This window comes from Ailuropoda melanoleuca, chromosome 10 (assembly GCF_002007445.2).
Source record: "Ailuropoda melanoleuca isolate Jingjing chromosome 10, ASM200744v2, whole genome shotgun sequence".
Classification (NCBI taxonomy): domain Eukaryota; kingdom Metazoa; phylum Chordata; class Mammalia; order Carnivora; family Ursidae; genus Ailuropoda; species Ailuropoda melanoleuca.
In genome coordinates, this window is record NC_048227.1 from 84,002,147 (window position 1) to 84,030,035 (window position 27,889).

The 27,889-nt window shown below is 40.9% G+C and overlaps 1 protein-coding gene across 1 annotated transcript in view; it reads left to right on the forward strand.

Moving 5' to 3' along the window:
* ARFGEF3 (ARFGEF family member 3) overlaps nt 1-27,889 on the forward strand; it is a 182,910-nt gene that overhangs the window by 24,591 nt on the left and 130,430 nt on the right. Inside the window, exons 3-4 of the mRNA XM_034670783.1 lie at nt 17,071-17,152; nt 20,119-20,250. Coding sequence (XP_034526674.1) covers nt 17,071-17,152; nt 20,119-20,250 — 214 coding nt within the window. The remainder of the gene's footprint in view (nt 1-17,070; nt 17,153-20,118; nt 20,251-27,889) is intronic.

The following is a 27,889-nucleotide window of genomic DNA, read 5'->3' on the forward strand; positions in this document are numbered from 1 at the left end:
GGGGGTTGGGGTGTGTGGGGGAATGGGTAAAGCTGACACTTAAAGCATGGATCACCCGAAAGATGGAAAGAACCTGGGTCCTTGGCTGTGTCGTCAGAGCACTGAATCACCTAAAACTGGGGCCAACCTGCCTTCTTGTTTAAGCCACTCAGGGAGCTGATTTCCTGTCCCTCGCAGCTGCAAGTGTTCTCCCTGATACACCCACTTTAAAGGAATCCACGTGACCCCCAGGGGCCCAGGGGAAGGGAGCCCAGGCGAATGCGGCAGCCTGGAAGCTCTCTAGGTGGAGTCCCTTTCCTGCTGTCTGGCTGCGTTTGACCATTTTGCCGACCTTTTAATTTCTTCTGCAGGATAAGGGTAAGGAAATTCTAAGTTAAGTATTTAGTAACTCTGGTGCAGTAGTGAGGGCGTTGACATCGGTGGCATTTACAAGGTCTGGGGGCCTGGAGATCGGGCTTCAGGGGTTGCCTGGGTGGTCTGCCTTCCAGTCTGGTTGTGATCCCCGTGTCCTGGGATTGAGCCCTGCACTGGGCTCCCTGCTCTGCAGGGAGCCTGCTTCTCCCTCTCCCCGCCTCTCTCTTTGTCTCTCTCTCCCAAATAAATAAATAAAATCTTAAAAAAAAACCCTTGGCTTTACTAGTATGTAAGTCACGAATACATTCAGCTGTAAGTAATGGAAAGCCTAACTATGGTTTAAACAAGATGGGGCTTATTTTCCTCCTGGGATAGGCAGTCTGGTATGTCTAGGATACTGCTGACCTTCCATTATATTAGGCTTTTTGTGCCACAAAATGGCTCTTGCCGCTGTAGTCAGCACGCCCCCATCCAAGACGGAAAGCAGAAAGGCAGTGTCAACTAAACCGCTCTTGCGCTTTTCATCAGGAAAGCGAAGTACTTCAAGAGCCACAAGGGAGACAGAAAAAGTAGGAAACAGGATGGTCGGGAACAACTTAGACCAGTCTTGATTTACCACTTGAGGCTGACCATGCTGTCAGCCAAAAACAAAGTTGGAATCAAGTTGCTAAGAAGAAGACTGCTAACACTGCAAGCCACACATCTCGAAGAAGCAGGGGCTAAGAGACTTTGAAAAGGTGATAGAGCTGCCCCATCTGGCTGATAAGACAGCTGAGACATACAGCGACATAGAGCTGGTTCATTAGACGCTGCTGGTCTTCTCACTGTGCTTGCCTCCTATTTCCTATAAAATGTTTGCTTTCAAATCTCTTTCATGACCTACTCAATTTATCCTTCCCATCCTTTCAAAGGAGTCTAGAAAGCTGCTGCACTTGTGAACAGAAATTGCACACCAGAGAGACCGAAGTAATATGCTTAGGATTATCCCTGACATTTGTTGGCCAAAACGAAATCACAGGTTTCCAAGTTGGGCCAGCATTCTTTTAACAGACTCCATTGCCTTCCCGAACCCTGTGATCTTCCCTGATAGCTTTATACTTAATCCAGAGCAGGTGGGCTTCCTGCCCAGACACCCTGGGCTATCCTTTGAGCAGGCCCAGCTACCCCGGCTCTCCAGCAGGGAGGGCTTTGGCTTTTCAGGGACAGCTGGGTGGAGCCCAGCCAGCATAGAGATATAGGGTCCCTCAGAGTCCCCAGGGAGAATGGACAGCCAGCTAGTGAGGCTATGAAGAGTAGCAATGGGTAAGTGCCCATAAACCAGAGTATGACCGTCTTTCCAAGGTTGATTTGACCCTGTCTTTCAGCAGCAGCGTTCTTGGTCATTTTGAGCCTGGTCAGCATGTTCTTGCCTCACCAGGCCGGAACTGACAGCGCCTTCTAACACACCGTGAAGAACACGGTGATGCGAACGCTGTGTTGAGTCACCCTAGTGACAAGACATCTGAGCGACCGGAAGAGTGTTTTGATGGTGGAGTCTGTTAATCTCAGCTTTCCGTACTGGGGACCTCTCCCATCAATATTAGGAGAGAGATTGAGTGGGGGTCCTTTTTTTACCTTGTAGAAGGAGAGACCCCTTTCCTTAGCCAGAGGTTTCTATGTAATGAGATTTTGCCAATAGGAGTAGTAATTAGAGCAGAATTATACTTACAGTGTCCAAAATACTTGAATACTTGCTAAGTTTATCTACAAATGTCTCTTCGTCCATGTGAACATCTTTATGAGCCTGCAGGGTCTCTGCTTGTTTTCCCGGATTTTGTGGGGACCCATATATGTACTTTTGCAAACTCACGAAGTCCCTATTTGGATGTAGGCCATTTAGGGCCAAACCTGTAGCAGCCAGCTGTGAGGCACTTGCTCTCTGTGACCTCTGGTGGCTGTGGCTGGTAACAGTCACACCAGGCTGACTCATGTTAACAGCCGTAAGGCAGAGGAGTGCCACCATGGCCCTCCCGGTTTGGCCAAGCCTTCAGTCCCTTGATGTCCCATTTTCATGCCTCTGGGATGGTTACCAGGCAGCGTTCGCCGTCTTGATCTTTAATCATCTCACTAAGAGAGCAGTCCGCTGCTGCCTTTTCTCCTCAGTACATTAAAAAAAAAAAAATATGGGGCATATTTGTTTGTCTTCCAGGACGTGGTTCATTTAGGAGGGTCCTGTGGGTGGGTAATAGATTCGATACCACCTTGAGTGGAATTAAGCGGCCCCTTGCTGATGGATTGTTACAAACACAGCAGCTTTCAGGATCACTGGGCTCCAAGGCAGTTTAGTAGGCTGAAGGGTAAATAGCACCCAGACACAATCCCAACCTTTAAAATTAAGTTTATCCTGAGGGGCGCCTGGGTGGCGCAGTCGTTAAGCGTCTGCCTTCGGCTCAGGGCATGATCCCGGCATTCCAGGATCGAGTCCCACATCAGGCTCCTCTGCTGGGAGCCTGCTTCTTCCTCTCCCACTCCCCTGCTGTGTTCCCTCTCTCGCTGGCTGTCTCTCTGTCACATAAATAAATAAAATCTTAAAAAAAAATAAAAAATAAAATTAAGTTTATCCTGAGAAACAGTCTCGTCTTCACATCAGATCGTAGACCTGAGGCTACTGAGTGGCAGATTCATGTGGATCGGACTCAGCTGAGTCTACAGGCGGGGGGTGAGGGGAGCTCTAAAATTTAAAATAGGTTTACAGCCCACGGCTGGTAGAGAACCAAACCGATCTTTCTGGCTTTCACCCAAGGCCTATTTTTAGAGAATGCTTACAGAGCAGAATCCTTTGGGATATTCACTCTTTGAAACACCACACACATAAGCCTGTTGGGAGAAGTAGCTATTTATGGGAATATAAAATTTTACGTCATTGTTCACTGTCTGATGCTTATTGCCAAAGTGTATTGCTTTGGAGGCGTGATCTTTGTACGTGGCTGGCCGAACGTGATTTTTGATGCCTGTGGGGAAAGAACTGTGGGGCATTTAATGGGACAGAGGCTGTAACTTCAAAATATAAAAAGGCATTCAGTTTCTTTTCCCAGCTTTATTGGCAAATAAATTTGAATATATTTAAGGTGTACAGCGTGGTAGTGTGAGATATGTATACATTGTGAAATAACCACGATCAAGTTAATGAACATATCCATCACCTCAGATAGATACAATTGTGTGTGTGATGAGAACACTTAATATCTGTCTTAGCAAATTTCAAGTATATAACAGCATATTACTGAGTATTGTCACCATGTTATACATTACATCCCCAGAATTTATTCATCTTATAATTGGAAGTTTCTACCCTTTAACCAACATCTCCCTATTCCTCCACCTTTTAGCCCCTGGCGACCACCATTCTAACTCTCTTTGCGTTTGACTTTTTTAGATTCTACATATAAGTGAGATCATGCAGTGTTTGTCTTTCTGACTCTGGCTTATTTCACTTAGCATAATGTCCTTAGGTTCATGCATGTTGCACAAATGGCAGGATTTTCTTCTTTCTATGGCTGAGTAATATTCCATCGTGTGTTTGTGTATTTATGCTAGATGTCCAAAGTATAGCTATCTAGGTATATCTGGTATATAGATATCTATATTTAAATATAATACTAATCTTTATATATAGATACCTATATTTATATAAATATGTAATATTTATAGATAGATATCTAGGTAGATATCACATTTGCTTTATCCATTCATCTGTTGATGGACACTTAGGTCATTTCCATACCTTGGCTATTGTGAATAATGCTGCAGTACACAAAGGAATACAGATATTTCTTTGAGATACTGGTTTCATTTCTTTTAGGTATATACCCAGGGATTGTTGGGCCATATGGTAGTTCCACATTTAATTTTTTGAGGAAGCTCCGTACTGTTGTTCATAATGGCTGTGCCAATTTACATTCTCACCAGTAGTGCACAGGGCTCCCTTTTCTCCACATCCTCGCCAACACTTGTTATCTCTTGTCTTTTTGAAAATACCCATCCTAACATGTGTGAAGTGATGTGTCATTGTAGTTTTGAACTTGCATTTCCCTGAGGATTAATGATTTTTAACAACCTTCTAATATACCTGTTGGAAATTCATATGTCTTCTTTGGAAAAATGTCTTTTCCATTTTTTTGCCCATTTTTAATAGGATTATTATTTATTATTATTGCTATTGGGTTGTATGCATTTCTTACATATTTTAGATATTAACCTCTATCAGGTAGATGGTTTGCAAATATTTTCTCCCGTTCTGTAGGTTGCATTTTCATTTTGTTGGTTGTTTCCTTTGCTGTTAAAACCTTTTTAGTTTGATGCCCCAATTGTTTATTTTTGCTTTTGTTGTCTGTGCCTTTGGTTGTTATCCAATAAATTGCTATTAAGGCCAATGTTAAGGAGCTTTTTTTCTATATTCTAGGAATATTGCAGTTTCAGGTCTTACATTTAAGTCTTTAATCCATTTTGAGTTAATTTTTGTGAGTGGCATAAGAGAGGAGTCTAAAAGGAATCATTGTGTCCTACAGTATGAAATAAACATGTTTTAAATTATCTAGAAAATAAGAGAATACACAAATGGCACACTTGTGGGGGGAGAAAAAGGAATGTTTTTAGGTTGTGAAGTATGTTCATACTATAGAAAATTCAAAAGCCTAGAAAATGTAATTCTTTTTTTTTTTTAAAGATTTTATTTATTTATTTGACAGAGAGAGAGACAGCCAGTGAGAGAGAGAACACAAGCAGGGGGAGTGGGAGAGGAAGAAGCAGGCTCCTAGCGGAGGAGCCTGATGTGGGGCTCAATCCCAGAACGCCGGGATCATGCCCTGAGCCGAAAGCAGACACTTAACAACTGCGCTACCCAGGCGCCCCTAGAAAATGTAATTCTTGACATACAATTCCATGTTACTTGAACTATTCATAGGTTTCGTTACATCTATACTTTATAGGTGAGGACACTGAGGCATGGAGCAGCTAGGACTTGCCTCGGGTTACCCAGTGATAACTGGTGAAGTCTGAACGCCCACCCTTGATAGTTGGATACAAAAGCCAGATGATCTAGAGATAATAAATCTTAACATTGGTTTCTTTTCTTTTGAATGTATGTCATGAAAATTAGGTCACAAGGTATGTAATGTTTTGCAACCTGCTACTTTCACTTAGTATTGAAAAAATTTTCAAGTGCCATTAGGAGTTCTTTAAAAACATTTTGAAGGCTATTAAAAAATCCACCCAATTGATGTACCATAGGAAAAATCATTTTAATATTTCCCTCATTGTTTTAACAATTGATCAAAAATTGGCATAACATGCTGGAGAGCTCCTCTTCTTTGAAGGTATAGTCTCAATTTTAAAATTTAGTATGCCATTGTAATATTAGTAATATTAATAATATTGTAATATTGCTTAGATTTCACAAGGAACTTCATTACCAGTTGATTGTGATCCAAGAAAGGTGAATATATTTCCCCCCACAATTATTTGACAGTATCCCTAACCACCTGTGTAACCAGCTACTATACCCTGTGGGTTGGGGGAGGCCCTAACCCTACCAGGAGGGGCTCTAGAAATGCAAGTAGGGTCGAGCAGAAGCATGGAGGAGGGTAGCATTTGTAAAGATGGATGGATGTGTAAATAGAGAGGACGTGAGGTTTAAAAGCAGTAAGCATGCCTTTGATAAATGATTGTTAGCCTTGAATGGTACCATCTGTCTTGATACTGGAGATTAGGCTTTAATGTATTGTTCTTGGCCTTTCCCTGTATTCAAACCAGCCAGATGCTTAGCTTTTACATCTTGGGCTAAATTTGACCATTTAATGCTGAAAATTTTACTGCTGTAGATAAAAAGTCAATAAAAGAGTAAAGGATATAGATTTTTCTATTTTCTGTGACCTATAGGCATTTTGTATCTGAGCGTGCTATTCAGATGAAAACAGTTCTCAGATGTACCTGTCCTGAGAAAAGTGGGGATTATTGCACTGGCTTTCATGTGCTGGGTTGTTTTGGGGGAGAACATCGGTCAGCCAGAAAATAAAAAATTTTTATTTCTTTGGTTAAGTTTCAGGGATGCCCGTGCTTGTCTCCATATTGTAGATGCCTTTCTCCCCTGCTTTTAGCTTTTGCCTCCTTGAGAGGTAGCACACCGCTAGGAAAGAGAGAAGGCTTTTGTGTCATATTGTCCTTCCATTTGAATCTGGACTCCTCTGTTTACCAGCTCTGTTCCATGACTTTGGGAGCCTCCATGTCTTTTTTTTTTTTTTTAAAGATTTTATTTATTTATTTGGCAGGGTGAGAGACAGCCAGCGAGAGAGGGAACACAAGCAGGGGGAGTGGGAGAGGAAGAAGCAGGCTCTTAGCAGAGGAGCCTGTTGTGGGGCTCGATCCCAGAACACTGGGATCATGCCCTGAGCCAAAGGCAGACGCTTAACGACCGAGCCACCCAGGCACCCCAGGGAGCCTCCATGTCTTGAACTGTAAAATAAACTCGATAATGCCCACCATCCAAGCTCTCGTGAGGATTAGAGTTCTAACATAATGGGAAAGTTCCGAGCTCCTAGCCATGAAGACACTTGGATTTTTCTAGACAGGATCTTTCCTACTCCTATTATACATTCATAGTTGATTGTTTATACCATAATAAAAGTGTGCATTGCTTTATTACCTATGTTTTTATATTATCCTGTGTCTGTTACTTCCCTGAGGCTGTGGCTTCCATATGGACATGGACTGGGTATCTTATTATATGCCCATGTTTTCATACAGAATCTGAGCATATATAGTAGGCTAGATAAATTTTTATTTTATTTTTTTTTAAAGATTTTATTTATTTATTTGACAGAGAGAGAGAGACAGCCAGTGAGAGAGGGAACACAAGCAGGGGGAGTGGGAGAGGAAGAAGCAGGCTCATAGCGGAGGAGCCTGATGTGGGGCTCGATCCCAGAATGCCAGGATCACGCCCTGAGCCGAAGGCAGACGCTTAATGACTGTGCCACCCAGGTGCCCCAATAAATTTTTATTTTAAAAAAGACCTTTTTATTACTAAGAATCTTATGTACTTTTCACAAATGAGTTATTAACAATTGAGGAATACAAATTTTAGTTCTGACAGTTGTGCTGATCTGCTAATGGACTGGTTTTTTAAGACATTTTGGCATCACAACTGGCAATTTTTATATTTCACAGAAAAATGTTACTTTTAGCCCTATAATTTCACTATCATGGCATTTAAATGATGAGAAGTCATTATTTAAAAAATGTGTATATCTATATTATTTGTGAACTTTAACAGGCCAGTGAGTTCTGAATAAAGCATAAATCACAGTTTTGTCTCAATGTGACCATTTTAGTTTTGCCTTTTTAAGTTACCTGACTTTAGTTACATAGACTTTTCTGAAAGATATTAATACCATTAATTGTTAATTTTCAAGAGGTAGCTACCTATTTGCATAAAATTGTTGACACATAAAAAAGATTATGTTGTGGTATTGTCCAGCTACTTTTTTTCTTCCCTAAGATTTGAATATTTGAGTTAGAAATCCTTTCTGTTTTGGTGGTTTATTGCTTTTTACCTCTTCATGGCAGAGATTCTGGGCAGAGTCCTGCCTCTTGATTGCCAGTTGGAACACTTCCATCATAAAAAATCATTAAGCAACAAAATGCACGTGGTTCCGTGTTATGGCGCGGGGAAGAGCCGTTCCCTTCGGCAGGTTTCGTGCTACTGGTATATTTACATGCTAAGGCTGGAAGTTTGACTGTTGGAAAACCTGTCCTAGAAAGAAGCAAAATGAAATTAAGCACACTTATTTTAGATTACATGACTAAGGTAGTTATATTTTAGGGTCATAAGCAAGCCTATTTTCAGTCAAAAAGACTTTAGGGAGAAGAAAGAATTCAGGAAGTGTTTGAAAGATGGTAAAGGAATGTCTTAGAGGAACGGAGAAGGGAAACTATTCCAGGAATATGGCCTAGTTTTTGAGACAGAGGGAAGGGTGGTGACTTGACCGAGTATCAGAAGTTGGCACAGCAGAAGCTCAGGAAGGATTAGATGAAAGCTGTTACGGGAAACATGGCCATTCAGGGTCCCTGGCCAAAAGCTTTGAAGGAAAACGAGAGGGTGTTTTTGCTCGTGTAGTACAGGGCTAGCTCCACTTTTTATTTCTAAAGGTAATATATTCTTGAAAAGTTTTTAAATGTAGAAACATGTAATAATAAAACCAAGATTATCCATATTCCCAAAAGGCAGAGAGAGATTCTGGATGTGTTCTGAGGAATTTATCAGACTCTCTCTCCTCCATCCATTCTATAATTGTATGTAATGGTTTATTTAAGAGGGGGCCATGACATGGTATATATTCTCCATTGCATTTTCATTTTTAAATTTTTTGGCATAAGATTTCAAAGCACTTTCCTGTGTCAATGAAAACTTTCCAGAATACTTTTAATTATTGTCTATTATTCCCTTCTATAAATGTGCCATGGTTCCTTTAACTTTATTTACATTATAAATAAAATGAGAGTAAAAAGTCTTTGCATCTAAAGCTTTGCTACATGTATAATGATTTCTTTAGAAAGGTTCATGGAGTAGAAAATCCTCAGCGAACGCATCGTCACGTTAGCAAGCTCTTGACAGCTATTGACAAATTATTTTTTATGGAAGTCTTAAAGAATAAACCTTTTCATAGTGCCACAGGAAAGGTTGTATGAGAAATTGCTAAGCACGTTGGAGGTGAGAAAGAGTGTACAGTGTTTCCCAGTGGAAAAATGTACAAGTCAGTGTGTAAATGGTTGACGTGGGAGATAATGTGAAGAAATATAAGGTTGGATGGACAGGGAACAAAGGAGGCTGGGCTGCTTATTTGTTTTTCACGAAAGGTCCTTCACGGGCTTACTGGGTGTAAAATGTTTAACCCAGCCTTGGAACAGGGTTTGAGAGCAACAGATGGTAACCCTTAAGGTCACATGCTGTGGAGGGGCTTGAGTTCACAGCTCCCGTTGCCCCTCTACCTCCTTCCGGGGGTGAGTGTTCCTCTGTTGTCCTCTTAGTCGCTCATGGATAGATGCCGATACTTTTTGTCCTTCCTCATTGGGTTGACATGAAGCTTAAAGTAAATCATGTGCCTCAGCTCTTAAAGTGGTGCCCGGCACACTGAAGGCTTTACTAAATGGCCTTTCTATACTTGCGTGGCTCCTCTCCCGTGTATCAGTTAGGGATCGTCTGGTTGACAGGGACCGAACACTCAAGCCAAAGAAAAAAAGCCAATATGTTGTGTCCAATACCATGTTTGTGTCAGATGGGAGGGAGAAGGCCACTTGGTTTGGTCTTTTTATTGGACTCATTCATCTTTATAGGTTCAGCTGAGTTTAATAGCCCTGATGCTAACACTTCTCAGGCATTTTCCTTCTTTTTGATGATCGGAAGGGGAATTGACACTTGCCCCTATCTTGGACAGGAATGATGGCTGCTTTTCCGTCTGTAATGCCCTGAACATAATAAATGCTCAATAGTTGCAGAAAAAATGAATTCCAGAGCAGCCTCCCTTATGATTAGTGCAGACTTTATGTCTCTTTCCCTCTAGAAATTAAAATAACAACAACAACAACAACAAAAACTTCAGTGTTTTTCTACTTGATTACCAGAATGTATATCTTATGGCAGAAGTATTAATATTAATAAACCCAGATTGTAGGGGAAAATATCAAGCCATAATGTGTCTTTAATTTTTTTCCAAAGATACATAAGTTCTGAGATGTCACGTACTGCATGGGGGGACTATAGTTAACAGCACTGTTGTATATTTGAAAAGAGTCCACTTCAAAGTTCTCATCACAAGAAAAAAATTGTAACTATGTGAGGTGTTAGACGTTAACTGAGCTTATTGTGGCAGTCATTGTGAGGCATACATATATATCAAATCATTATGTTGTACACCTAAAACTGATATGTTATAGGTCAGTGAGTCACAATGAAACTGGAAAAAGGTATTTTCAAAATGAATAAAAATGTACTCTCCTTAATCAATTGTTTTCTCGACCTGTAGTGTTCTGTATTCTAATATACTGTAAGAATATTAGATGAAAACTTTGAAATGAGAAAGGTAAATGGGTTTACCATTGTCCCATCACAATAATGTAACAAAATATTTTTGTGCGTTACTTTCTATTCTTTTACAGCTTTTTTTCTTCTGAACTGCCATCTTTTGTTAAAAGATGTCAAAATGAGCTTGTCTCATAGATGTTAGAAAAATAGGATTTTCAAGGTAAATTCTAGAACAAATTTAACCTACCTCCATACATATACCCATCTACAATACAGTAGGAGACATTAGACCTATCAAATAGCAAAGGTTAAAATCCAGATAGTATTTACAGGTTTTCAGATGATTGATAAGCCTATTTAAATGCCTGTAGTTGTCCTTTCATTAAAAAACAAATCAATTAGCATAGTGTGGCCCATCATGTAAAAGGAGGCATTCTTTACGGACAAGAAGAGCAGGTATAATTCTATAAAGAATACATGGACTTAAATGGGACACCTAGGTGGCTCAGTCAGTTAAACGTCCAGCTCTTGACTTTGGCTCAGGTCATAATCTCAGGGTCATGAGATCAAGCCCTGGGGGTGGAGCCTGCTTAAGATTCTCTCTCTCCCTCTCCCTCTGTCCCCTACTCCCCTGGCCGCTCGTGTGTACGCGCGTGCGTGCACGCACGCACTCTGTCTCTCTCTCAAAAAAAAAAAAGAATACATGGACTGTTGATGTGAGTACCAGTAAGAAATGGGAAAAAATTAGTTCCATTTAATATTTTGCCTGTGTACAAGCAAAGGCACTCACCGTTTTGAGCTGAACAGAAAACACAATGGTTATTTTTGTAACGAGCCAATGGCTTTATGGCTTTAAAAAGATTTTGTTCAGATTATGCAAGTGTATTCTAGAGTTATTATATAAAAATTGGTACAAATAGAAAGTATAAAAAAACAAGATTCCCCCATGCCACTATCTGAAAACACCCATTGTCAACATTCAGCTCACTCTTAGAGAGTACCTTAATTGACTCTTGTTGCTATCTATCCCTCTGTACTGTTTGAATGTTTTTGTGTACATGTAAGCCTTTTATAATAAAACAATAGTGAAAATATATATTTTGAGAGAAAATATGAGTATAACCATATTATATAATTTGGGATTTTAAAAATAGATTAAGTCATATAAAATTGCTGATATTTAGCCCTTTCCAACCTGCAAAAATGGCAATTTCATGTGTTCAACTTAATAATTGCAGTAGGCTTGTTTAGAAATCTTGAAAGCCTGCAGGAGAGAAGGTATTTTATGTTGTTCATAGGTGCATTCGTAGGGCTTAAAAAAGGTTCCTGGAGGGTGAATCTAATCTTTGTTATGAAATACAGAAGGATTGATACTGATAAAAATCATTTTATTAAAATAGAAGTGAAAATCATAATAAAATAGAAACCTTTTTAACAGCACCACAGAGAAAGTCAATTAAGGAACCAATTTGATTCCAGTTGGTTCAACAGAATTGGCTCTGGTGAAGCTTAGTCAATGAAAATTCAGCAGTGTCAATACAAACAGGTTACAGCCTCAGTATTCATAAACACGAATAATAAAGGCCCAAGTGTCATACAAGGGGGGGAGGGGAAGTGGTGAAAAACCTGAACTCAAGTTGGGAAGGTCTGTGGCTACTTACAGAAATGGATGGCTTTAGCTTAAACTCAGCAACTGGTTTTAAAGCCACGTTTTCTCATTCACCTGAACTGTCTATACCTTGTCATAACTGCATACCAGCTGTCAAATATAATGCATTGCTTCATCGATTGTCACTCAAAATAAGACAATTTACTTGTTTGATGCTAGTCTCCAGTCTTTTAACCTAGGAGACATTCACACTACTATCTTTTTTTTTTTTTTTTTAGATTTTATTTATTTGAGAGAGAGAGAGAGACAGCACAAGCAACAAGTGGGGTGAGGGGCAGAGGGAGAAGTGGGCTCCCCGCCAAGCAGGGAGCCCAACTCAGGACTGCATCCTGAGCCAAAGGCAGCCGCTTGGCAGACTGAGCCACCCAGGCGCCCCCCGAACTTCTATCTTTAAAGTGATATGTCTTACGCCACATGTGGTGGGGAGCTGTCTCTGGTGAAGGCATTGTAGAGGCCTAGGCTATGGGTTCTGAAGACACATGGTCCAAGTTGAAATCACAACTGTTTCATTTACAAACATGGGACCTTGAACAGGTAATCTAATACCTCTTTGTCTTGTCAACAATTAAATCTCTACTTTCAAAAGTTATGATTAAATAAATAGTAAAGATGAACTTGTGATCATGGGCATTTGCACATATAAGCCTCTGATTTTCAACCAGAGCCATGGTTATTATATGAAACATTTCAGACAGTTACTGAATAAATGGCCCAGATCCTAGAATCCTAGAATTGGAGAGTGTCAGACCTTCCAAATCTACAGCATCTCTGTGCGCTTTTCCATGTGGTTCATCAAAGAGAAAGCAGCCCAACATTCAAGGATTGATTTGGTTTTAACTTGAAGTTCATATTGAAGTCGGTATTGAAAGCTAATTTTTGGTAAATCCTGACTTTCCCCCTATTCACCCATTTTAATTTCCCTGTGTTCATTGCTATCTTCCAGCCCAGTAAAACTAGTCTTGACAACACAGTAAAGGAAATAGGTTTTGTCTCCTTGACACAACCAGACACGGTGTCACAGGAAGATGTGTTCCTCATGCATATGCAACACGGCTAATTCCTCTTTAAGAAATAATCACATGTCAGGACATGAAACCTGAGGCCACTGCCCTTATTTAATTAGGCAAGAGGGAGCTTGCACATGCCTGTGCATAAAAAATAATCGCTTAGTGTAACTGAATATTGATATGTGGTATGCCCTTTTCCCAATGAGACAGCATCTAGAAAGATCGAAAGATGATTTATTCTAATACGGTATGTGCAAAGGGGACTGGATATGTGCCACCTTGCAACTTCATTATAAATTTCATCCTGAGACCCAATTAACAGACCTATTATTCTTTTATTAAAATCACTTAAAAAAAAAAAAAAAACTAAGGCAGCAGAGTTTTTATGGTACCACAGAGCCAGCAATGAAATCAGTTGTGCCCGTGAGCTGCTTGCGTTTCCCATGTGTTCCTTTCCTGTTGAAGCCCAGGGCTGAGGCTCGTGATGCTGATGTAAGGCACTGCTGGGTCTGAGGGGAGAAGGGACCTTGGATCCTGAAGAGAGAGTCAGTCTCTCTCTCTCTCTCTCTCTCTCTCTCTCTCTCTCTCTCTCTCTCACACACACACACACACACACACACACACACACACACACAAAACCCCCTCTCTGCCCCAGGGCTCAGCATAACATCACTTCAAAGCTTATCCTTGCCGAACTCTAAGCCCAGTCAGGAAACATGTCAGTCTTCTCTGACCCATTAAAATTTCTGCCATGTTGGGTGGGGTCCTTTCCCTTGAGGTCAGGGTCTTTTAACTTGGGGTCCATATGAAGTTGACGTTTAGGGGGTCATGAATCCCCTGAAATGATTTCTGTACTTCTCTAGGAAGAGGGTCGTGTGCCAGATATTTTATGTTCGTGATTGAGAAAAGGCTAAGAAACAGATCTATTCTAACTTTGATCTTTTGAGACCAAAGGGTGTTGGAAGGAACTTGGTCTTGGGAGTCAGATAGATTTCCTTGTGGATTGTCTCCAGTAGATTTTAGCTGTGTAGCCTTGGGCAGGCTACAGAACCTCTCTGAACGTCCAGTTTCTTGAATATAAAACAGGGTAAAAATGCCTATTTTAATGTTGCAATGACAGGTACACTAAACAGAGAAATAAGTGCTGATTTTATTTTTTCTTTCTTTCCTTGAATGAAATGAAATCAAGTATTTGTTCTTCTGTTTTTGGCCAGATTTTTCTAAGCACCCATGATGGTATCTTGCTGGCACTCAAATGTTGTTTGGATAGATGGTTGAATGGATGGAGTGCTTGGCTTAGTACCTAGATGAAATCTCTGTCTGCTTTCTCAAAACACTTATTTTCTAAGAGAGATCTTGGTTCTATAAGATGTCCCTCTAGGAGAAAGTTTGGTTCTGTCAAAACCCTTAGCTCCCTGTCCTGTGCAAAATCTTTCTACATACCATGCCAAGATTAGATCTTATTATCCTGTATGGCAAATCATGATCTGTGCTGCCTTTCTCTGTATCAGGGCTGGGCAAACTATAGCCTATAGGCCAAATCTGGTCTATTGCCTGTTTTTGTAAATAAAGTTTTATTGGGACATAGCCATGCTTATTGATTTATGTATTGTCTATGGCTGCTCCTGTGCTATGGCAGAGTCAGGTATTTAGGACAGAGACAACATGAACAGAAAACCTAAAATATTTATTACCTGCCTCTCTGGAAAGTTTTCCAACCCCTGATATATTATTTGTACTCCTTACTGCAACCCTGCAGGACTGGTCATCAGATGCCCTTTTTATGGATTGGAAAGTTAGACCCAACAAAGTTAAGTATCTTGACTGAGATCATACAATTTATAGTAAGGCTTTGAATCCAGGTCCATGTGGTTCCATAGTCCGTGTTCTTTCCACTAAACACTGGCATCTTTCAATTCAGCCCATACCTAGCTGAACCACTTACATCTTTCAGTCCTGTCCAGTGACCATAACTAGCACAAGGAGCAGGCCATTCAGTGATGTCCCCTAGATTCATGGTGCAACCTGGTGGCCCTGGCATTAGTCCATAACCTGGCTCAGGTCTGCAGTACAAATCAGCACAAATGTGGAAGTAGATGAGAAAGTGGAATGAGGATTTCAAGGACTATTTCTGAAGACGGCAGAACGATATGAGTCTGTAGTTGTTGAAATGCAAACATAGTGCGGCTTCCCAAGGGTTGGGAGTGTCCTTGCGGCTGCCGAATGTGGCCTCCACTCTCTTCGGTGCCCTTGGTGGGTAGTGTGTGCTGCTTGTGCAATTCCAGCACAGGGCCACTGAGCAGAGACCTTCCTTCCTCCAGGCTGTGAGATCATGAGGCTTTGGGATCTCCATACCTGCTCACTGGTCCTGCGCCTTCACTGGCAGATCTGACTCCAAATGTGAGCTGAAAGTTCATTCCCATTGAATGAATCTTGATGGAAATTTGATGTTTCAAGGGTTTGCAGATGAGATTCTGTGGTTCTTCTGTTAATTCTCCATCTGCCTGTTATTTCTACTGCTCAACATTCACGCTTCCAGTTAATTGTTCCGGCTTATAAGCTGGTTATGATTAAAACAAAACAAAACAAAAAAAACTTGGAAACAATCAGCCACTCCTGCTTTAATTGACGGCATAGCAGTGTTTGCCTTGGGATGGTAGTTAAGTTGGCAGTAACGGTACGGTGACAAAATTCCAGCCCCCCAGCTGGAAGTAACACAGTTGCATAATTTATCCATCTGTCACAGGTTGTGTCTAATGAAGAATGGCTGCAGTGTTAATCGATAGTCACATAAAAATGGCTATTGTAGCATTGGGTTGGTGAGGGGAGAGGTGAGAAGGACCGGGAAGGCTCATGTTCTCTCTGATGGAGTCTGGCTTTGTTCTGTCTTTGTGGCCAGCAGTAGGGAGGGTCTGTGACTCTTGCTTCATCTGTCACAGAGCTGCTGATGGAGGATCCATAGAAAAGCGGCAGAGCTGCAGGGTGATAGGAAGGAATCAGAGCTATAATTAACTTGCTGTTTCATTGTGTTCTACAACAGTGACCTTTATTTCTCCAAAGACGAAATCTTATAGTCTCACCCTGTAGCTTTCATACTCCATGAACCTCTCAGTTTATGCTGAAAATAGAAAACAGATAAAAATGAGGTTGCTGTGGTTTAAGTGGGGGCAGGGGAACCTGGTAAAATGAAGTTAAACATTCCATTTGTTGTGCCAGTGTAGCTCCATGGGGAAATAAGAAGTTGATTAAAATTCTTGGATATTGTTTAATTATTTAGAGTGAATGTTCTAACAGAAAGATGGTGTTTTTTTTCCATAGTTCTTTTGGTTTATTCCTAACATATTTTAGTTCCCAGTTATTTTTTTTAAGCTTTAAAATATCCAAGGACCTCTGCACACATCTTTTTCATATCTCCCATGGTACCAGGTACTTCTCATTGGTCAAAGCTGCTGATATTTATATTCTGCCTTGGAAACATGGTTATTGGGAACCCATCACAAAATTCAGCTCTACCTGTTGGAGACTAAAAAAGCAAATTTAAAAATTTAAAAATTATAAATGATTGTTGAACATTTTGAATTGGCGAGAAATTGACAAGTTAATAGAATTTCAATTTATATTGATGAGGTGGAGTAGTAGTGGTGATGCGTTCACTTTGTAGGTGAGAGAGAGGTGTGAGCAAGGCACACGCGTGGACCGGTGAGAGTCCCGCCATGTAATAATTTGTGCATCAAAACAATTGGTTGAGGGTCCTTGTGTTGGCTCTTCCTGCAGCCAAGGCAAGTGCTGATATGCTGTCATTTCAGCATAGATTTTTTTGCTGTATTTTTTTTAAGTCCATGTGCATTTTTATTATCAGTTATAGTTTTCGTGTGTGTGTGTGTGTGTGTGTCACAGCATTTGGGAGTGGGTGTGCATAAGGCTTGTATCACTTGACTGCCAGCTTTGCTGAGCTCATATGTTGTCCTTATTTATGTGTTTGCCAGGGAGAAATGCTTGCTTCCTCTCCAGTTGGCTTTGGAATCCAAGAATGTGAAACTGGCCCAACATGCCTTGGCAGGAATACAGGTATGGTGCAACCAGGTGACAGAAATTGACAGGCTATTTTGGCATTGAAAGAGCAATTACTTCACATTTTAAATGCTAGCTGTTGATTGAACTAGGACCACAATTTGATTGAACTAGGTAATAACCACAGAGGATAACAGAATTTTCTTATACTTACCAGCATTTCTCTGGGCATAGGATTAGCTTGTTGAGCATTTGTCATCTGACACTGATTCCCAGCTAAGCTTATACAGAAATGGAATATTTCGGGGGATGTCCAACTTCAGGAGGGCAGAAGATCCCAAGAGAGACACCTCAAGTTCTGTACCAATCAAGATCTTATGTACGTTCAACATCTTTGGTTCTGTGTAAGGAGAATTAATAGTAAACTGGAAAGATTTTGTCTTGTTATCTATTTCACAGTTAGGTGGGTGAATGAATTCATGTGTTTTGTTTCCAGAGCAAGAATGGGAGGGAAAAAAATTGGCCTAATCAGAAAGGTCAGATTGCTTGAACACTTTCCCTTTCTGAGCATTTGTTCATTTTTATTTTACACCGTATAGAATAGGTCTAATTCCAACAATGCAAAGGTGATGACTATATAATATATTGACTTTTAAGTGGCTTAGTTCCTAAGTGACAAGCCTGTGGGTTTATTCAAGGTGGCCATGGATTGGTGGCATTTGTCAGATGTCTTTTCACATTAGCATGTACTATTTCATCCTTTCAGCGTCTTTCTCATACATACGAAAGAGAAGACTATGGCTCTTCTTTCTCCAGTGGATTGAAATCAGAAAATTTGTTTTAATGTGCATTAACCCTAGACCTTTTTAAACATTGTCAGTGCTATTAAAAACTCTTTGCTTTCTCCAAGGTGACTGGGCCAACCATGAATGTAAATGGGAGTTTGTTTTGATCTGCTATGTATGTTCCCTTTTCTCTAGTATTGTACAGATTTCCCTTTTTTTAAAAAAGATTTATTTATTTGTTTATTTGAGAGAGAGACAACAAGAGTGGGGGGAGGGGCAGGGGAGAGGGATAAAGAATCTTGAGCAGACTCCCTGCTGAGCATGGAGCCCGTATGGGACTTGATCCCACGTCCCTGGGATCATGACCTGAGCTGAAATTAAGAGTCAGCCGCTTAACTGAGTCACCCAGGTGCCTCCCATTGACTTTTTAAACTCCCAAACACTCTAAGCTTACAGAACCATGTTTTCAAGGGCTTGGTTATCATGTTAACTCCAGTGACTTGATGGGCGGTGAGTTTTTCTCTTACCACCCGGTTACTTCCCCTGAACTTTCACACTCTTGTAGGGCTTTCCAGCCCTTATCACTTTAAGTAAAAAAAGATTGTATGTAAGCTTAACTCTCGGGTGCCTGGCATGCACTATGTGATAGTGAAGAAAGTCTCTTTTGAGAGGCTGTGGACAAAATGTCGGGGAGTCCTAAGAAGGTTTGAAATACTTGTTTTCTGGATCTGCAGTGACATTCCACTAAAAGGGGGGCCCTTACACAGGATGAATCAGAATTCCAAAAGCTCTTCATGGCTGCAACTCTACACTCAATGCCACGAGGACAGATTTAACAGGGATAAATATAAAATCTTACACGAGGGTCTCAAAAATTGACGGCCTCGGGACAGAATGGGAAGAATAGCTTAATTGCAGCCCTTGTGAATGAGAATTAGGGATTTCAGGGTGAGTCAGCATAGAATGTACTGTGACTTACAACTAAGCTCATTTGATCTGAGAATATAATTAAAGTTATGCATTGCTGTTTTTGGGCTTTGGGTTTTAGGCAATAAACACATTTAATTATCTCACATAACTAGAATTCTAGAAGCAGGCAGTTCTAGGTTTGGTGCGACAGCTCAGTGGTACCACCAAAGACCCCATTTATTTTTGTCCTTCCCTTCTGCCATCTTAAACATTTTTAAGATTTTTTTTTAAAGAGCAGTTTTAGATTTACAATAAAATTGAGAAGAAGGAAATTTCCCATATGCCCCCTACGCCCACCCATGCCTAGCCTCCTCTATTATCATTCACCAGAATGGTACATTTCTTACCAAGGATCAGCCTACAATGACCTATCTTAATCACCCAAAGTTCATAGTGTACCTAGGGAGCGCTCTTGGTTGCATTATTTTTTAATGTCAGACCACCCCTTAAAGTGTGACATTCACTCTGGAGGCCACATTTTAAGCAGGAGAGCATCTGTGAAGCTGTCTCGCACCAGGAACATTTGAAGATGCCCAAGGAGGTTTAGTATGGAGAAGAAAAGACTCAGGTGGACTTCACAGCTGACTTCTGATATCTTAGCTTAGTCCTTGTGGATCCAGGAAAAATGAAGGAGTAGGAGTTCTAGGGAGGGTTTTGATACAATCTAAGACAGAATTTTATGAAAAATGAGAGTTGTCCCCTCACAGAAAAGAACTGTGAGATGTAAGATCTCCTGAGAGACCTCATGAAAGTGAACGTCATCTCATTCTGGTTTTTGTGGGATTCATTTTCTGATGAAAATGCATTCAGATTTGTGAGTACATGAATACTTCTTGGGGAAATGACAGTTCACGTTGGGAAGTAACAAGGTAAATATCCGAAAAGTGAACTTGTTGTCAACAAGACCTTCTCCTTTCCTGTGACAAAGCTACGTTCGGAAAGGGTGTGTGTGAATGTGACTTTTGTAAGGCGCTAGATTCCCCTGGGCACATTCATCCTCCTTCTCCACCAACCACATAACCTTTACAGTCACCATGTTATTCGGAGTGAATTATGTAATAGCAGCAAAAAGTCTTTGCCCAAACTGTTTGTGAAAGGTTTGATGTGTTTTTCCTTTTTTGTTAGTGCATAGCATGATTTCTTTCCGAATGGCCTCCATCTACGTGGCTCCTGGGTACGACACGTTATCCTCAGTACATACTGAGACACAACAGACTAAAGCAGCAGGGGAAAGCCTATCTGTGATCATTGCCTTGTGCCTCTTTACAGAAGCTTCTGTCAGAAGAGAGGTTTGTATCCATGGAAACGGACTCTGATGAGAAGCAGCTGCTCAATCAGATCCTGAACGCTGTGAAAGTGACGCCGTCCCTCCATGAAGACCTGCAGGTGGAAGTGATGAAGGTTGGTTTGACGTGGCTGCCTGTTTGCGTCACTGGGACAGGAACAGACTGACCCCCTCCCCCACCTCCAGCCCCTCATTATCTTGGAAACGCCTCTGTATTGTGGTCATGCTGGCCCCCCCTTCATTTGGAATGTATGGCTATTCTTGCGTATGATCCCCCAGAATTACCTAGATGGTTGAAGAGAAATGACAACTAGGGAAAAAGCTAGAATTTCAGTAAATCTGTATGATTTTTGGCCTGATCCCTGCATATCCAATGTAGTTAGGTAATGTATTTATCACTTTTTGAGAGACTGTACGTGAGTAGGTCCAGCGTTGGGTAGATCTGGCCATTCTGGGTATTCGGCTGCCTGTTTCTGTTAAAACAAAGCAGGGACCTAATGATGTTTTCACATATATACTAAGGTTTTAAAAATAGTCGGTTTAGGGTCAGGAAGACCATCCTTGGGAACCACACCAGAATCACATCTTTCTTGTGTGTCCTCAAATTATGGGAACCTTGTCTCCCACATTCCAGTTACCACTTCGGGGCATGGCATCTCTCCCTCCCCTTTCCCTCTGCCCCCTGCCTTGGAGGATCACCATGATAGGGAGCCCTTTATGCTGACTCTGGAACGTGTCCTATCCTGTGAATGAACCGTGAGTTGAGCAGAAGAGGATTGAAATCTCTGCCCCAGAACAGCACCTCGGTCAGAGCAACACAGCTGGAGCCACCAGGCTGGCTTTTAATAGCACCACCTATTCATTTTCTCCTGGAGCAATAAGCATAGAGAAATACTTAAGAACAGTTGGTGTCCTATAGTGGTTGATTTCTTCCTGGAAATGCACTGAAGGATTTTTGTCTTGGATAAGAGACTTCACTCCTATAGGTTTCACTTTCTCTGTTCAGAAAAGCTGATTTCAGTCATGACATTTTCTTAGTGCCCTGGGCCTGACCATAGCCCCTAGTTGATGGTTAATTTCAATGCAGTAATGATGAGCTGAGACCCTGAAGCCAGCTTACTCACTTTCTAGTTGGATGTCCTCAGGCAGATTCCTAAACCACTCTGTGCCTTGGTCTCCTCATCTGTAAAATGGGGGAAATAGTAGCACCTACCCAACAGGATTGTTGCAAGGATTAAATAAGTGGTACCTGTCAAGAACTTAGCGCAGTATCTGGCATATAGCAAGTGCTCTCGGAGTGTTAACATATGCCTACTGCTTCCTACCTGCTGCTGCTGAGTCACACTCTCAGTGGGTGTGTCTGGGAATAACCTGTAGTTTTTTGAAGATCATGTATTTGAGAGAGCAAGAAAGAGAGACGAGTGGGGGGGAGGGGCAGAGGGAGAGGGAGAAGCAGACTCCCCACTGAGGAGGGAGCCCGACTTGGAGCTCGATCCAGAACCCAGGATCATGTCCAGAGCCGAAAGCACACGCTTCACCATCTAAGCCATCCAGGTGCCCCTAGGAATATTCTTAAAGTAAACCTTGAGCATCCCCGAGCTAGCTGATCTTGAAGATCTCATTCGTCTTGAACTTTCTTTGATTGTGTAATGTACAGGTTTGCCTGTCCTCTGACATACGTTTGGCAGCTGTGCGTTCATAGGAGCTGAAGAGTAACCACTTCTAGAACTTATTTTACTTCTCCACTTCCTCTGTGCCGCCATTGAGAGAGACCAGGCCTGCTGCCACGTTAACCACTTTTGTGGCTTCCAAGACCAGTCTGTTGAGTCATTCTGGTGTTATTAGGTCTCCACATACTGGAGGGTGACCTGTGGTGTCATGTGGAGACACACGCCTTGCAGACTCACATTCTTCTGGAAATTCTCCCAGGAATGTACCTTTTTGTGGAATACAGGAATTTGTATTAAAAATTAAAAGGAGAAAGTACCTATTCATCTAAAAGTCTTGGAGAAGCAGGATGTTTAATGGTTATGTCAACAGTTAACACCTGTTTTGAAAACTTATGCCTGCTTCCTCGTTCCAGCCCAGCAGTGCCTTCTGCTAGCCTTGCTGAGGACAGGAGTTGACACATGTTAACTCTACTGGAAATCCTGGAAAGCCTATCTTAATGGACTTTCTAAGGACACCACCATAGACCATTGGTATTCGTCGTTAATGCCTGGGAAGAAATCAGGCATTGTCAGAAAAAGAAAACAGTTATTTGGCCTGCCAGTCTTTAAAATTAGATTTCCAAAATGCTTAAAAAGAGAAGGGCCTTTGCCCTATGCTATTATTTTTAACCATTTAAACATTGGGATTGGGAAAAATATTTCAGTTCACAACAAACCTAGCCTTCAGCTAATTTCTTTTATAGTATACTTTTATTTTAGACAAACGTTTTTAGCCAAGCAGCTAAAAGATGAATGACGAGATAACTAACTATACCTTAGGGTGAAATTATTATTATTATTACTATTATTATTATTAGCATCAAGTGGGACTTCAGAGGTGGTGGTCCAATTGTGGGAGCCCACAAGGGAGAACTCCATGATCGTTTCTTATGTCTGACATTTAGATTATTTGGGTATAAAGACGTATCCAAATTATAGCATTTCTGGCTTAGAAGTAATAATGATGTTTATACTGTTTCTCTATGCAGGAAGAATTTCTGTGATAACTTTAGTCACCTTCAGAAGCACGTATCCTTTTACCTTGGAGCTGTAATACTTATAATGGGCCAACTAAAAATTCCCAAATACATCCTTGTTTTGTTAATATCATTACCACATTAAAATGTTTTTGGCACTTATCCTCCCCAAAATGATATTTAATAGAGAATTGCCTGAGCCCTCAAGGAAAGGCTGGATTCCCATTACATATGAAGGGTATATTTATTCTTGATGCTTCTATATAATTCATCCTCATGATAAATGATCTAAACTAGGTATCTCCTGTAAAAATCCTCTAGTCGTTTTATATAAATATTTTGTAGGTTCTAGAAAATCTTTTAAAGTGAGATATGGTAGGCATTTTCAAATATCGGTACGCCATTCAGGAGCGATAAAGCTGCACCGAGCAGTTTTTATATATGTTTGTCCAGCCACAGCACGGCACATTTTTATGACAAACTCCAGGTGCTATTTTTTAAGAAGCTGTGCCATGCATTTTACTCACATATTGCTGTCTGGTAGTGTTTATAAACACGAGAAATTGAACCCTGTCACACTCTTAAGAGCATGTAGCAGTTGTATTAAATTCCTGGAGAGAAAATAATATGGTTTGTCTCCCTAAGATTAAACTAACTAATAATGAAACTCAAGATTCCAAAGGGAGTGTTCTCATTTTGAAAGAAGGCCCTAGCCTTTCAACTGGATTGTTAAAGACAGACAAAAAAAAAAAAAAAAAAAAAAAAAAAAAATCAATGATGCTTGTTCCTGACAAATTAAACAGGAATGAGGTTAGGTCACTTAGTTTAAGATCTGTTCTGCATGCTTTTACTATCTCACAGTAGGGGGAGAAAAGGCAATTTTGATTTGTGGAAATGGCCATGGAATCCAAATAAAAATTTTATAGCTTGAGCAAATCAAGTATCAGGACCTTAGAATCAGAAAGAAGTTTCCTCTAAAGATAGATTACCTCAGTAATAGATTAGTGGGCAGCAGGGAGCTACTTAATATTTAGGTTAAACCCTTGTCCTCTTTGGTAACATTTTCCCACGGTGGGTGCCATTTCTGCAAATGCCATGCAGACTCCCAGCAGCCGGGTACATAACTAATGACTTCTCCGACTAGAGCAATTAGGCCTTTTTTTTTCCCCCCTTCTTCCTGATAGATAACCTTTAGAGAGGTTATTAGCTGATACCGCTGGCTGAGTCTTTAAATCTGAAGGGAATTGTGGCTGGCCTTCTGCCTCCATCAGTGTGTGGGACATGTGAGCAGCCTATCTGAGGGGGGCAGCCGGCTTTGTGGATAAGGAAGGATGTGATACCAGGAACTGAGAAAGCATTTGATGAATGTTCTGTTATTGGATGTTTTACTTGGTGTGCATCTCTAGGTAGTAGAAATGATATTGGTGGGATACTTTACAATTTTTAAAGGAGAAGTGACAGGGGCTGATAATTTGTTTATTATGTATCAGATGCTCTGGTAAGTACTTGACATTCACACTCAGGTCTTACGTTTAGTAAAATGGCGGGGCCGGTATTTGAACTGTAATGCAGCTGGAGGCCAAACTTGTGCTTAAGTAGCGGGTTAGGTTGCTTGCCTTCTGAGTCTATTCTAAAAGCCGCGTGGGTGGCAGTCATTACGATCCCTATTCGAAAGAGAATTGAATAGAAAAGTTAAGTTACAAGCCAGTAAGGGGCAAAGTTCATAGTGGCCCAGAATCCTGTGTGCTCTTGGCATCTTCCATGACCGTGCATTCTCTCACTAGTTTCAAGACCTAGATTCAAATTTGAAGGAAGAATCCATGCCTCTTGCCCACCAAATTAGCTAATGGCTTGGGGTGTGTGTGTGTGTGTGAGAGAGAGAGAGAGAGAGAGAGAAGAATCGAGATTGAGATCAGGTTGGGGGAAGGGAAAGAGAACGCCATTTAATGTTGAGGTATTTTTATATTTTATAACAAAAGCCAACCAAACACCTACAGAAAATACAAAGAGGAGTGACTGATGGAAAAAGAGCTGATAGCTATAGAGCTGATAGACCAAAGCTTCAGGGTGTCCATTTAGAACTCTGGTCCTACAGTGAGAAGGACAGAGTGCTTTTAAATTATGTACCAGCAATGCAGTGAGTGCTTTGGTTGGGGAGAAAGAAACAGGCCAATGGAAGGACTGTTTCTAAATCCCTCTCAATCATGTCTTAATGGAGGCCTCTCATATTGGCTATTTATCCAAATGGTTAGTTTTGATTCTCATAACTCTGGGCATTTGGTCTTCCGGAGTGCCTCATGCAAGGAATGATCATTAGTGAAGTTTCGAAATGAAATGGTTAACTTGTCTTGCCTTCTCATAACAAGGAGAAATCCCTTCTTAGTCTAAAGATACTGAGACACTTTAGAAGATCTGCAGCAATTTCTGGTATTAAGGAGAAATCCAGTGTTTGATGAAAAATGTTTAATTTTAATGTACCATTGTTAGAGATTGGTTGGACTTGTTTGCAAACATACTGTTTCTGTAATTAACGAAGAGAAGTATCTAAAATGTGTAGATAAGTAAATGGTCCTTAAACCACCCCACTTCCCGCTGCTGAGATTGAATGATGATCATCTTTTCCTACTTTGTACGCACATTGATAAAATTCTTACTAAGTTTTTCTCCCATGTTTCTTTACCCTTTGCTATGACTGCCTTAGAGAGACAATAAAAATATATGAAGAAAATATGGAGCAAACATCAAAAACTTAGAAATGCAATTTTCCTTTAAATAGTATGCATTATTTTTGAGATGAAGATATTTTCACATTTTTTTTAGTGCCACGATTTCCAAGTGCCATGCCATTTGAATACATTTGAGAACAATTCTGCTAAGTGTTTTACAAATTTTCCTCATAATTTTTTTTTAAGCAAGTACAAATGGAGAGGTCTTCACTGTTTACTGTGGATATTCTAGAGTTTCTAGTAGAGTAGGGAGATCCTCCAATTATTTCAGTCATTTATTCCTCAAATATTTTATTGCTTCTTGCGTGCCAAGCTCTATGCAAGCCACAGAAGATCTTTGGTGAAGTAAATGAAGCCAAAACCAAACAAAAACGGAGTCTGTTTGGAGGCTAGCGATGGAGATAGAAACCAATGAAATACATAAATACACATAAATTGTGATAAATACAATGAAAGAAAAATCTAGGGACCTGAAAATGTATTTCTTATAGTGCCTGATGGAGGGCAGATGAAGAGGAGGACAGAGTAGGCTATTCTTAAGAAGTGACATTTATTTTATTTTTTTTCAAAGATTTTATTTATTTATTTGACAAAGAGAGAGACAGCCAGCGAGAGAGGGAACACAAGCAGGGGGAGTGGGAGATGAAGAAGCAGGCTCTCAGTGGAGCAGGGAGCCCGATGTGGGGCTCGATCCCAGGACCCTGGGATCACACTCACGCCCCAGGCCGAAGGCAGACACCTAACGACTGAGCCACCCAGGCGCCCCAAGAAGTGACATTTAAAATAAATAACATCTAACGTGATGTGATGAGCACTGGGTGGTATATGCAGCTGATGAATTATTGAACACTGCATCTGAAACTAATGATCTACGTGTTGGCTAATAGCATCTAAAGCATAAGACTCAGATAGGCAAGAGGATAAGGCTGGAGAGAGGGAAGAAAAAATTGTTATATTAATTAGAATTCATTTCAGCTGAAACAGGGAAGAAGTTTATTTTCATTTCATGGACTTAGGTCAGTATTGGCTGGACCACGTGATCTGAAATCCTTGTTTCTGGAATTTTGTTTCTCTCCCTTGTGGTCCATGATGGTGCCCCATCCCCAACCAACAGTTCACATTCCAGCCACCAGACGAGAAGACACTTCTGCTTACATCCCATTGGCCAGATTTCAGCTGTATGGCAACTTTCCATTGTAAGGAAGGCTGGGAAGTGTAGTCTTCATTTGGGCAGCCATGTGCCCAGGGTTCTGTTCTTGAAAACAAGGGGGATAATGTTGAACGATAACTGACAGTCTTCCACAATCACTTGTCACATGGGCATCACAGTCTGGCGTATTTTCCCCCAGCAAGAGGCAGCTGGCCCATCATCTGCTCCACTATCTTTCTTCCATCTGGGGAGAGGGGTGGCCTTGCATTCAGAGAGGTAGGAGCTTAGCTAAGGCCCAGGGGGCTACCTGCAGTGGACCCTTTGAGGAAAGTGCACATTATAATCTCTCCATATAGTTAATCCTTAACTACTGGTCCAGGCATGACTGGAAAATTTCACTAGTTAGTGAAAACTAATTACATGTTTTAGGGTTGTTTTTATCCCTTTAGTGCCAACCAGAGCACCTGGTGCATGGCTTACTAATTGCTTGTTAATTTAGTTACTGACTGACAGGAGAAGGTTCAATGGAACACCAGGGTAAGCAACAAGCAAAAGGAACTAACCTTGTGATTATAGGTAATAATCTGGGTGAGTTCACAAATGAGAAGGATTAACACAGACTCACTTTAGAATGGAATTAACCTCACATATCATCAGATCCTTTTTTTAATAGGTAGATTAAAGCTGTAATGGTCCAGTCACTTGGCTCAGCTTACACAGTGGTTGGTAGGAGGGTTACTTTTTCAACCACTTATATTTTTCTGGAAAGGCTTTGTAGCAAGGCTAGGAGTTGATCTGGTCTCCAGATGTGTGACATTGGATAGGTGGAGAAGAAAACTTTTCAGACTTGTGTTTACATTAACTGCAAGGTCAATGTGAGTCATATGGCTTCTGGAAAAATAATGAAACCTAATGAGAGAAGAGCAATCTCTTGCAGTAAATAGGAACTCACTGAGGAACCTTTAAGTGGCCAATGTGTCTGTGGGAGTAGGGGATGGCGTAGGGTAACTGTCCTATGAAACAATCATTAGATTCTATTGTTTTTAAACTTCTTATTTTTTCTTCTTTTCAAAATATCTGGTAGCAGAGTGGGAAGGGCGCAGCTTCTGGAGCTAGAATGCCTGGTGACCTTGGGAAAGTTACCTAATTTATCTGTGCCTCGATTTTCTGATCTGTAAAATGTGAATAATGAT